Source organism: Dendropsophus ebraccatus, chromosome 1, assembly GCF_027789765.1.
Source record: "Dendropsophus ebraccatus isolate aDenEbr1 chromosome 1, aDenEbr1.pat, whole genome shotgun sequence".
In the NCBI taxonomy this organism is placed as follows: domain Eukaryota; kingdom Metazoa; phylum Chordata; class Amphibia; order Anura; family Hylidae; genus Dendropsophus; species Dendropsophus ebraccatus.
In genome coordinates, this window is record NC_091454.1 from 217,792,309 (window position 1) to 217,805,630 (window position 13,322).

General features: G+C 42.0%; 1 protein-coding gene across 1 annotated transcript; it reads right to left on the reverse strand.

The window, feature by feature from the left end:
* Positions 1–790: 790 nt before the first annotated feature.
* On the reverse strand, positions 791–13,322 carry LOC138799687 (transmembrane 4 L6 family member 5-like). Its single transcript, XM_069981228.1, has 5 exons — positions 13,079–13,322; positions 12,624–12,689; positions 11,764–11,963; positions 3,513–3,778; positions 791–1,049 (listed from the first exon to the last, which is right to left on the reverse strand). Exons 1-5 carry the CDS (start codon positions 13,259–13,261, stop codon positions 1,045–1,047), a joined length of 720 nt encoding a protein of 239 aa, XP_069837329.1. The 5' UTR covers positions 13,262–13,322; the 3' UTR covers positions 791–1,044.

The window sequence follows — 13,322 nt, forward strand, 5'->3', positions numbered from 1 at the left end:
CAGCAGAAATCGAGACTCATCAGACCAGGCAACGTTTTTCCAATCTTCTACTGTCCAATTTCGATCAGCTTGTGCAAATTGTAGCCTCAGTTTCCTGTTCTTAGCTGAAAGGAGTGGCACCCGGTGTGGTCTTCTGCTGCTGTAGCCCATCTGCCTCAAAGTTGGAGGTACTGTGCGTTCAGAGATGCTCTTCTGCCTACCTTGGTTGTAACGGTTGGCTATTTGAGTCACTGTTGCCTTTCTATCAGCTGGAACCAGTCTGCCCATTCTCCTCTGACCTCTGGCATCAACAAGGCATTTCCGCCCACAGAACTGCCGCTTACTGGATGTTTTTTCTTTTTCAGACCATTCTCTGTAAACCCTAGAGATGGTTGTGCGTGAAAATCCCAGTAGATCAGCAGTTTCTGAAATACTCAGACCAGCCCTTCTGGCACCAACAACCATGCCACGTTCAAAGGCCCTCAAATCACCTTTCTTCCCCATACTGATGCTCGGTTTGAACTGCAGGAGATTGTCTTGACCATGTCTACATGCCTAAATGCACTGAGTTGCCGCCATGTGATTGGCTGATTAGAAATTAAGTGGTAACGTGCAGTTGGACAGGTGTACCTAATAAAGTGGCCGGTGAGTGTATATATATATATATATATATATATATATATATATATATATATACAGTATATATAGAGAGAGACAGATTGTAAAAGTTACAAAATCCTGACTTCTAGAAAGAGATACAAATGTAATTTCTGTTTATTTTCATAAAAGAATACAAAAAAATGTACACGCTATATACAGGTTAACAAACAAAAAAACTCCCAGAATCCTTTCTGCTAAAGCAAGAATTTATTGGTCATTTGGAGAATACTGGGGGGAGGACCTTCATCTGTCCTGATGTCGGGTACCCCCACCTTTCCATATCTGCCTTCATGGCACAGAGGGAGCTCCATGCTCTGCCCAGAGGAGATGGTGAGCGTCTACGACATCGGCCATTGTTGGGGGAAATGATCAGTAAGAGACTTTGTTTCTTTCCATTTTTGTGAATTAGCCTGGAGAACGGACATTAAAGAAGAGTAAATGATGTCAATATCCATTTGACATAATAACACATGTGAATATATATTCTCTCCTGCTTATGTGTATGCCTGCTTATCTAGTCTCCAGCACAGTGCAGTATAACTGCTAATAGATCAGAAGGGCACATGTAGACTGCAGTGCAATGCAATGTGCACTAACATTGACATGTTTATTCAGAAAGACAGAAAGTCAAAGGGCTCCTTTACATCTAGTGCAGGCAGGGCCGGGTCAAGGAGTTCTGGTGCCCTAGGCAAAGAAGGACCCCCCCCCCAAAATAAATAAATAAATAAATATAAAATAAAAATAAATAAATAAATAAATAAATAAAACAAATACATACATGCACCCTCACTCACAAACATACATACATGCACCTTCACTCACTCATACATGCACCCTCACTCATACATAGATACATACATACACACATGCACCCTCACACACATACATACATACAACCTCACACACACATACACACATGCACCCCCTCCCACACACACCCACACACACACACACAACCTCATACACACATGCACCCCCCCCACACACACATACATACATACATACATGCACCCTCACACATACATACACCCTCACTCACACATACATACATATATGCACCCTCACTCACTCATTCATACATACATGCACCCTCACACACACATACATACATACATACATACATGCATGCACCCTCAATCACACATACATATATGCACCCTCACTCATTCATTCATACATACATGTACCCTTACTCACTCATACATGCACTCTCACTCACACATACATACATACATACATACACACATGCACCCATCCCCTGGACCCGACAGCCAGGGCAACCTCAGGGGCAGCAGCAGACAGTGGAGGATACACACCACACAGTGCAAGTGATTTTGTGCATCCTCTATTGTTTGCTTTTCTACCACAAACCCTGCTACCAGGTTAAGGCTTGTGGAGGCCCCTATGTGGTGGATAGAATAGCGCCCCCCTGTAATTCACCACCAGATGGTGCCCTGGGCCATCGCCTACCCCTGCCTACCCTTTGTCCCAGCCCTGAGTGCAGGTCCAGACAAAACTGTTGATAAGACATGGGCTCAGCAAGTTGATCCAGAAATAAGCAGCAAAAAAAATAGATAACAGATATTAGTGCAGTTCCTAGAAGATACATGTAAATGCTCGCTTATGGCTGCTCATGTATATCTACATCAATTTTAAAGGAGAACTCTAGGCAGGACCACTTTTTTTCAAGACGCCAGAAAGGGGGCAGGCTCCGCTCCAGTCCCCTGCTGCTTCCTGGTCTACATGTGAGCCTGCCATGTGACATCCTAGGTCCTGTCTATAGACCAAGAAGCAGCTGGAGACCAGAGAGGCAGAATGTGGGCACCGGCGCTGGAGCATTCCACATTATTTTTTTATTCGTCCCCTGGCAGCGGGCCAGTACATATATTTACCAACGATGATTGGTGTCCCGCGACGCAGCTTCATTCTGGTCCTGCGGCACCAAACAAATCTTGAGGGCACCTATGTGACCTCTCCGCCCATTGGCCTGCAGCTAAGGAGGCCAGAAGTCAGGGTCTACAATGCATCTCTGTAAGAGAGAGATGCATTGAAGACCCCAACTTTCGGCCTCCAACAGCTCTGAAGAAAGAAGAGGGGTCAGAAGAGCCGTGACATCAACACACACAGGATTTGAACAGTGCCGTAGAACCAGAATGAAGCCACACCGCGAAACATCGATCATCATTGGTGAGTATAAGCGGCAACATGCAGGGATAGGGCATGGAGGGATAAGAAAAAAATGTAGACTACTTCTTTAAACCACATAGCTATATTCTACTGTATTGTGTACCCTTGCTTATCTAGTCTCCAGCATTATACAGTACCACTAGCGGATATATACAGCCTGCAGTGTCATTTTGTGTATCCATTATCTGGGCACATACATGCTTAGGCTATGATGACACTACGTAAGTTTCGTAATAATCACGGCCATTGTAACAACGGCCGTGATTACTACGGAACTTACGTAGTGCTGCCTTCTAAGGAATCCTGTCCGGAGTGTATACACATAGTATACACTCTGGCTGGGATCCCTAGCGGCGCCGCAAGAAACTGACATGTCCGCCACAACTGACTGTCAGTGCAACACAATGGAGCGTGCGGCTCCGGCCGCACGCTCCATTGTGTGCAGCAACGAATTCAGCGGCAGTAATGGTCATCCAGTCATATATGTGAATGCCCTCTGGTGGCTGCTCATGTATTTCTGCCTCAATATTAATTTCAACCACATAGCAATACATACATCCTGCTGTGTTCTCCTGCTTATATACAGGGGATATATACAGTCTGTAAGTCCATTCTGTGCTCCACCTAACAATCAAGATATTCTTATTTAGAAAGACGTTGCTGTCCAATATGGAGGTGATACTTACATTTGGCCTCTTTCTTCTTATGAATAGAATCAGAGTCCTTATCGGAATCAGTGTCCTTCTCCATGTCCTTATAGTTCATCTTCTCCTTGTTACATGTGCCGCAGATAACACCAAACAGACCATTAAATAGCTGAAAAGCGCAAAGGATGACCTCAAAAGAGCTGGCACCCAACATGATCGAGAACAGGATAAAGTTAAACTCCACCACATTTGGGGGTTCTACACATTTACTCCATGTGTCTCTATGGTAGATATAGTTTTCATTGCTGCAGGATATAAGATAAAATATGATTATTATGTGAAAAAACACAAAGGAACTTAAGAAAATGTGAATGTGGCCATTATTTCTCAAAGTGAAGCAGAGATTATACTTTACTACTGCCTATGTACGAGAATATAACTGCTATAATACTGCCCCCTATATACAAGAATGTAACTACTATAATACTGCTCCTATATACAAGAATGTAACTACTATAATACTGCTCCTATATACAAGAATATAACTACTATAATACTGCTCCTATATACAGAAATATAACTACTATAATACTGCTCCTATATACAAGAATATAACTACTATAATACTGATCCTATATACAGGAATATAACTACTATAACACTACTTCTATATACAAGAATATAACTATTATAATACTGCTCCTATATACGAGAATATAACTGCTATAATACTGCCCCCTATATACAAGAATGTAACTACTATAATACTGCTCCTATATACAAGAATATAACTACTATAATACTGCTGCCTATATACAGGAATATAACTACTATAATACTGCCCCCTATATACAGGGATATACTACTATAATACTGCTCCTATATACAAGAATATAAATACTATAATACTGCTCCTATATACAAGAATATAACTACTATAATACTGCGCCCTATATACAAGAATATAACTGCTATAATACTGCCCCCTATATACAAGAATGTAACTACTATAATACTGCCCCTATATACAAGAATATAACTACTATAATACTGCCCCCTATATACAGGGATATACCTACTATAATACGGCTCCTATATACAGGAATATAACTACTATAATCCTGCCCCTATATACAGGAATATAACTACTATAATACTGCTCCTATATACAGGAATATAACTACTATAATACTGCTCCTATATACAAGAAAATAACTACTATAATACTGCTCCTATATACAGGAATATAACTACTGTAATACTGCTCCTCTATACAAGAATATAACTACTATAATACTGCTCCCTATATACAAGAATATAACTACTATAATACTGCCTCCTATATACAGGAATATAACTACTATAATACTGCTCCTATATACAGGAATATAACTACTATAATACTGCTCCTATATACAAGAATATAACTACTATAATACTGGTCCTATATACAGGAATATAACTACTATAATACTGCTCCTATATACAAGAATATAACTACTATAATACTGCTTCTATATGCAAGAATATAACTACTATAATACTACTCCTATATACAAGAATATAACTACTATAATACTGCTCCTATATACAGGAATATAACTACTACTATAATACTACTCCTATATACAAGAATATAACTACTATAATACTGCTCCCTATATACAAGAATATAACTACTATAATACTGCTCCCTATATACAGGAATATAACTACTATAATACTGTCCCTATATACAGGAATATAACTACTATAATACTGTCCCTATATACAGGAATATAACTACTATAATACTTCTCCTATATACAAGAATATAACTAGTATAATACTGCCTCCTATATACAAGAATATAACTACTATAATACTGCTCCTATATACAAGAATATAACTACTATAATACTGCTCCTATGTACAAGAATATAACTACTATAATACTGCTCCTGTATACAAGAGTATACCTACTATAATACTGCTCCAATATACAAGAATATGACTACTATAATACTGCTCCAATATACAAGAATATGACTACTATAATACTGCTCCCTATATACAAGAATATAACTACTTTCTTCTTCGTCTCAAGGCAGCACAACTGGGGTTATTCAGCTCCTCCTACCATCCTCCTAGGAACGCCCACCTAAAAATATTCTCATTAAGCAGCACCAATACCACAGTATGCTCTCCTTTAAATCACTCCCACACACACACTGACACATGTTTTTTCATATCCTCCTAGTCCTGGGAGGAAGGCAAGTATATGCCTTAGTAGCCCACCGTATTGTAACACTGTTTTGTGTTTGTTTATATTTCAGATTGGCCGTTTGTGCCAACAGCACGGCAGTTTATACTGCCGCGGGTACTCTGCCTTAGTGCTGGGGCGGTTTTGGGGTACCCGCAGGCATCAATCAGTAGTTCCTGACCAAGGTGCTGGGAGAGAAGTACCTGTATCCCAGAACTGGCTGCGGGATTAGGTGTCTGTGGTGCCATTCCCCCGTCTCTCTCTCCTGTCCGGTCTATGCAGCGTGGGTGCGCGTGCGTTCCAAGGACCGGATCTGCGTTCCACCGCGTGTCCGCCCCTCTTCGCGTCACTTCCGGTTCGGAGCTCGGCACGGTCATGTGATCGCTCAGCCGGTGACGTTCGACTTCCTCATTGGTCGACTGGAGTCAGGTGAGAGTAACGTCGCAGCTGAGGTACGTCACGACGGGGAGGCGGCTACTGCGCAGATACAGGCTCCGGCCAGGTTATTTAAGCGGGGAGAGAGTGCGGAGCGGCACCCTTTGTACAGGGCAGCCGGATTCTCTCCTTGCTAAGGTTTGTGGTAAGGCCGGTACATGTAAGACGGGGGTAATACCTGCCTAATAATGAGGTCTATTGTTGTCTTCCCTGCAGATGTCTAGTCGCTCACCTTCACGTAAGAGGAGAAGTAAATCCAAGCACAGAATGTGCCGGGTCTGCGAGCAGCCACTTCCGGATGATTATGGGCATTCAATTTGCTGTGTGTGTTCACAGAAAACACCCTCATCTAAGCGCAAAAGAAGTAGCGCTTGTTCTGCTTGTGAGAAGCATATGCCATTAAATTCATCTGGGCTCTGTGCTCCATGCTCCTCACAGAGTGAAACATCTGTGTTCCTAAACGAAGCTAGATCCTTCTTCTCCTGGTTTAAAGAGAACATGCCTAATAAATCAGCAAAAAAGAGAAAGATCTCTAGCAAAAGAAAGGCAACTTCCTCATCGCAGGCTTCTTCCTCTTCTTTTTCCGCTTCTACATCTTCTGAGTCCTCTGAGTCTGATGATCCACCTACTGAGGACTATTATCTCTTCAAGAAAGAGCACGCGGACAAGTTAATCAATGCCGTAAAAGAGATTATAGAGGTCAAGAAGGATAGAAAATCATCGCAGGACAAAGATAATCTATTATTTTCCGCGTAAAAAATCCTGTGTGCTGTCAGGACATCAAGTCCTCAAAACAATCATGGATAAAGAATGGAAGAAGCCGGATAAACGAGTGGTTTTAGGATCTCGTTTCAAATCAGTTTATCGTCTAGATCCTGCTGAATCAGAGAAATGGGAAGCTCCAGGAATGGTTGACACGGCAGTCGCTAAGCTTTCTAAAGATACTCTATTTCCAGCAGAGGATTCATCAATCCTAAAAGACGCCATGGATAGGAAATCTGACGTACTCTTGAAGAAGGCTCACTACAATGCGGCAGATCTCAGTAAGGCTGCTTTGTCCACGGTTCCGGTATCCAGAGCTCTGAGAGTATGGCTCAGTCAGCTGAGCAGACAAATTGAAGAAAAAGTTCCCAGAGAAGAACTTCTAGAGCAAGTCTCCAGCCTTAAAACCTGTGCTGATTTTCTATGTGACTTTCCTATCGACGTCTTAAAGATTTCGGCAAAAACAATCGCGCTAGTAAACTCAGTGCGAAGAGCTATCTGGCTTAAACCATGGCCAGGTGACGTAGCATCGAAGAATAAGTTTTGCAGCCTACCGTTTGAACCAGGTCAGCTTATTGGCGAACAGCTGGAGAAGATATTAGAGCCAGTAAAAGAAGGAAAGGGACTGGCTTTTCCTATGTCAGGAAAGAAAAAACCCTTCAAATATTTTCGTGGGAAAAACGAAACACGTTCAAGCGGAGAAACTTCCAAAGTAGACCTGATAAAAGAAGAACCTATAGCAAGGCCAAGAGCAAAACAGATGGGACCTCTAAGACCGAATTCTGACGCCAGTTTCCCCCCTCAGCCCCCTCCGGTAGGCGCAAGGCTTTTAAAATACTGGCAAGCTTGGGAAGACGTCACAACAGACGAGTGGGTGTTAAACATAGTAAAAACAGGTTACAACATAAAGTTTGTCCACAAACCAAGACCTCGTTTTATAGTAAACAATCCAAGCGACAGCCTTGTTCCAGTTCTACTGAAGGAATTTCTACGGAAACATGCACTGGAAGAAGTTCCGGAGGAGGAGAGAGGCAGGGGAGTATACTCTCGAGTATTTCCAGTTCCCAAACCAGAGGGGAAATCCAGATTAATAATAGATTTGCGTTATGTAAATCAATTCGTCCAGAAGGAAAAATTCAAGATGGACTCGATTCGGTCAGCAATTACGCTAATCCAGAAGTCAGATATGATGGTGTCTATCGACCTGATGGACGCGTATCTTCACATTCCTATCCATCCGATGTCCCGGAGATACCTCAGAGTGGCGGTCCAGGTCGGGGACAAAGTGATGCACTACCAGTTCAGGGCGCTCCCCTTCGGCTTAACATCATCGCCGAGAGTATTCACCAAGGTGGTCGTGGTTTTAGTAGCGCACCTGAGGCTGCAGGGTGTCCAAATAGTCCCCTATCTGGACGACTGGCTCTTGATTGCTCCATCTGCTCAACTTCTCCTTCATCATCTCGGTCTGACATGCAGGTTGCTGGAATCAGTAGGTTTCCTCATCAATGTCAAGAAGTCGGACCTGTCACCGTCAACAGCAAAGAGATTCTTAGGCTTCTTTATAGAGACGACCCAGATGAAGATCTTTCTCCCGACCGACAAAGTTGTAGCTCTTCAGTCGCAAGTTCGTCTTCTGATCAAGACTCCCAGAGTGACGATTCGCCAGGCCATGAGTGTTTTGGGCTTATTAACTTCAGTAATAGAAGCAGTCCCATGGGCCAGAGCAAGGATGAGGTCCCTGCAGAAAGAAATTCTGACCTCCTGGGACAAGAAGACGACATCTTTGTCAGCAACAGTGACATTGTCATCTCAGACTCGGAAGGAGCTACGTTGGTGGTTGGTCACAAAGAACCTAACCAAGGGCAACAGTTTCCATCCCACCGATCCAATAGTGCTGACCACGGATGCCTCAGCGGTGGGTTGGGGAGCCCATCTGGAGGATCGCTGGATTCAGAAAACATGGTCAGCTCGGGACAAGAATCTGTCGTCCAATGCGAGAGAACTCAAGGCAGTAAGATTAGCCCTGGATCATTTTACTCCGCATTTGAAGAACAAGACAGTGCTTGTGAGATCAGACAATGCAGCAACGGTTTACTATATAAACAAGCAGGGAGGAACCAGAAGTCCCCTGTTGGAAAAAGAATGCAAAAGACTGATGTGTTGGGCAGAAGACACTGTAACATCGATCTCAGCGCTGCATATAAGAGGATCCAGCAATACTCTAGCGGATCTTCTCAGTCGCAGGACTCTGAGCCCGAACGAATGGCAACTCAATCCGGTTTACTTCAGAATAATAGTCCAAAAATGGGGCAAACCTCATTGGGATATGATGGCCTCGAGACAAAATCGCCAGGTTCAAAAGTTTGCATCACTGAACCCCAGGGATCAGCCGGATATTCTGGATGCATTTTCAGTTTCATGGAAAGACAAGTTCATCTACATTTTCCCTCCCCCATTACTCATTCCCAAAGTCCTGAGGAAGATATGGATGGACAAACCACAAGCCTTGGTCATAGCACCGTTTTGGCCACGCAGAGTCTGGTTCCCGCTATTACTCCGGATGTCCAGGGGAATCTTCTGGAAGCTCCCGCAGACACCGGATCTGCTACTACAGGAGGGTCTACATCATCCACACCTGGGCCATCTCCACTTAGCTGCGTGGAATATGAGAGGTCTAAGTTCAGAAGATCGGGACTCTCAGAACAGGTGATAGACACCCTACTGTCGGCTAGAAAGCGTTCGACGAATACAGTTTACGCAAAATTATGGAGGAAATTTACGCTCTGGAGAGAGGAAAAGAATTTCTCTAATATTGATTTGCCAATAATTTTGCAATTTTTGCAGGAAGGATTTTTGAAAGGTTTAAAATCTAACACGCTTCGAGTCCACATGACGGCGATCAACTCATTCACAGACGGGCAGTTCGCTGGTCATCCACTGATTATTCGCTTCTTCAAGGCGCTGAGAAATCTGAGACCGGTCATCAAGCCACCAATTTCGTCATGGGATCTGACGGCGGTATTGAATGCACTAACAGGTCCACCTTTTGAACCCTTACATTCAGCAGATATGAAGTGGGTAACGTGCAGGACGGTGTTCCTGATGTCATGTCGGCAAAAAGACTCGGGGAATTGCAGGCATTATCCTCCAGTGAACCGTTTCTAAAATTTGTGCCGGATGGAGTGTAAGTAAGGACTGTACCATCCTTTCTACCTAAAATCTCATCTACAGAGAACATAAATAGAGAAATCTTCCTGAAAAAATTCATACCTCTTCCTAAGTCTGAAGAAGAATGCCGGTTACATACACTGGATGTGGCGAGGGCCCTAAAGATTTACTTGGAGAGAGTTGCTCAAATCCGAGCGGATGAGAACCTATTTCTTTAATTCACAGGAGGAAACAAAGGGAAAAAAGCCTCCAAGGATACATTGGCCAGGTGGATTAAGACAACTATTGCAGAAGCATATAGAATCCAAGGAAAGCCTCCGCCTGAAGTACTTCGGGCTCACTCCACAAGATCAATATCTACATCCTGGGCCGAAAGGGCACAAGTCCCTATAACCGACATCTGTAACGCGGCATCCTGGACGTCTCCATCAACCTTCATCAGTCATTTTCGACTAGACATGCAAGGTGGAGGTCCAGCCTTCAGTACAGCGGCTCTCAGTGCAGCAGTGATACCCACCCTTTAGTAGCTAATTAGCTCCCAGTTGTGCTGCCTTGAGACGAAGAAGAAAGTGAAAATTTTTTCCAACTTACGTAATTTTGCTTTCTTCGAGTCTAAAGGCAGCACAAACGAACCCACCCTATTAAAAGATAAAGCATCTAGAAGGCTATGTTATTACACGTGTCAGTGTGTGTGTGGGAGTGATTTAAAGGAGAGCGTACTATGGTATTGGTGCTGCTTAATGAGAATATTTTTAGGTGGGCGTTCCTAGGAGGATGGTAGGAGGAGCTGAAAAACCCCAGTTGTGCTGCCTTTAGACTCGAAGAAAGCAAAATTACGTAAGTTGGAAAAAATTTTCACTATAATACTGCTCCTATATACAAGAATATAATTACTATAATACTGCTCCTATATACAAGAATATAACTACTATAATACTGCTCCCTATATACAAGAATATAACTACTATAATACTGCTCCTATATACAAGAATATAACTACTATAATACTGCTCCTATATACAAGAATATAACTACTATAATACTGCCTCCTATATACAAGAATATAACTACTATAATACTGCTCCTATATACAAGAATATAACTACTATAATACTGCTCCTATATACAAGAATATAACTACTATAATACTGCTCCTATATACAAGAATATAACTACTATAATACTGCTCCTATATACAGGAATATAACTACTATAATACTGCCCCCTATATACAAGAATATAACTACTATAATACTGCCCCCTATATACAGGAATATAACTACTATAATACTGCTCCTATATACAAGAATATAACTACTATAATACTGCTCCTATATACAGGAATATAACTACTATAATACTGCTCCTATATACAAGAATATAACTACTATAATACTGCTCCTATATACAAGAATATAATTGCTATAATACTGCTCCTATATGCAAGAATATAACTACTATAATACTGCTCCTATATACAGGAATATAACTACTATAATACTGCCCCCCATAAACAAGAATATAACCATAATACTTTGTCTTGTTTAAAAATATAACTACTGCAGTACCACTCACTATTAATTCATAGGAACAGAAAGGTTGTAGGTTTTGTGGTGATCTGACGTTATATGACGATGATGATGATGATAATAATACAGTATATAATAACTTAGGGCTTCTTACTTATATTCAGGCAATGGCTTTTCTAATGGGCGCCCCCAGGTAAGGTTGCCACTCCCAGTAGGAGAGGGGGCGGTAGTATTTATGTGGCCTGTATCATAATAGCCACAGATGGGTCCTCGGTGTATCGCTACCACACATGTAACCAGGCAAAAGAGTGATCCAGCCAGTCCAATAGCAGCGCACAGGATGGAGAGGAACATCTGGAGAAGAGAGATATAATGAGTGGCGGCTTAGGTGGTGGTCGGGGGTGGTGGTCTTCTTATTGACTTGGTGAATTGCTAGCCTGCCCCCATTAAACTCACTATGTGACCTTTCTACCATACGTTTCCCTCTAATATCTACAGTGATCTTTAGAGGGGTTTAGGGGTAAACAACAAATATTTCTGTTGATGAAGGGGTTAATGTTACCTGGCAATATTAGAGACCACCGAATTTCCTAAAGTGTGTTTTAGGTCCAGTTATCTAGAATCGGCCATTAGATTGATTGCCCTGAATAGTCATGTTTGAGGGTCTGAGCTCTCCTTAGACTTTACCCAAGCCCATTAGAGCTTCCTGTAACCCTTTATCTCCCATTGAAGTGTATATATATATATGTTTTGGGTTTTTTTTAACAAAAAAACCTTTTTTTATTTTTAATTTTTTCTGCAGGGAAATGATGAAATGACCACTCTGTTGGATCATTTCCCTGAAGAAAGTCAGGGAACTTATCAAATGAACAAGTCACTCAGCTCTATGTTTATTTAGTAGGTAATACCAACAAAACTAATACCAACGAAACAAATTAACAACTAAAGAAATAGGTGGTTAGATATAAATCTAAAAATATAAATTACAACAGTTCAAAAAAAAAAAATTCTCACCCCAAATCTGTTCCCGCAGCAGCCCTTCCTTCCAGATGCCTGAATCTGCACGGCCGTAATGAAGACCTTTAAGAAAATTTGAACAAAGTCATTCACCCTACGTTCAGCCTCATTGGGATCAGATTGATAAGAGATAAAGACATTTGTTGGATATTTGACATTTTGGGTTAAAAAAGGGGGAAAAAAATCCCCATATAGGACCCAACTATTGGTGGTGAAAGGCTGTAAAACCGAAATTTTATTGGATATCTCGTAAAGCCATCGATAGACCAACACCCTCTCCACCACCGATGGCCATCAGTGACATCAAAAATATCAAAGGATTCAAAAATTTCCATCGGAACCAATGGGTTTTTTAAAATTATATTTCTAAGAATTAAAATTTTTAATATTGAAATTTTATTGAATTTTTTTTTAAAGATAGCCAAAATGAGACAATTGTATGAAGATCTCACCAGTATTCCGCCTCCCACAATGCCCAAGAAAGTGGACACCTCGGTCGTCAGTTTCTCCCCGGGGTTCTCCGCGGCCTCCAAGCTCCATCCTGGGAAGAAGAGGAGAATATTACACGCGATGCAGATGAGAGCCAAGGGGTACAGGGCTCCCCCAATACATTTGGCGCATTTGCCGGTGCACATGGTGCAAATCCAGCTGTGCAAGTGCTACAATGGAGCAGACGGCAGGTGCAGCTATATATCC

Bases quoted from the DNA above. Each gene is read 5' to 3' on its own strand.
- LOC138799687 (XM_069981228.1), bottom strand. From the start codon at position 13,261: ATGTGCACCGGCAAATGCGCCAAATGTATTGGGGGAGCCCTGTACCCC. The intron at 12,690-13,078 runs GTGAGATCTTCA...ATTTTCTTAAAG, and splicing joins TTGTGGGAGGCGGAATACTG to GTCTTCATTACGGCCGTGCA. The intron at 3,779-11,763 runs GTAAGAAGCCCT...TATATCCTGCAG, and splicing joins AAGCCATTGCCTGAATATAA to CAATGAAAACTATATCTACC.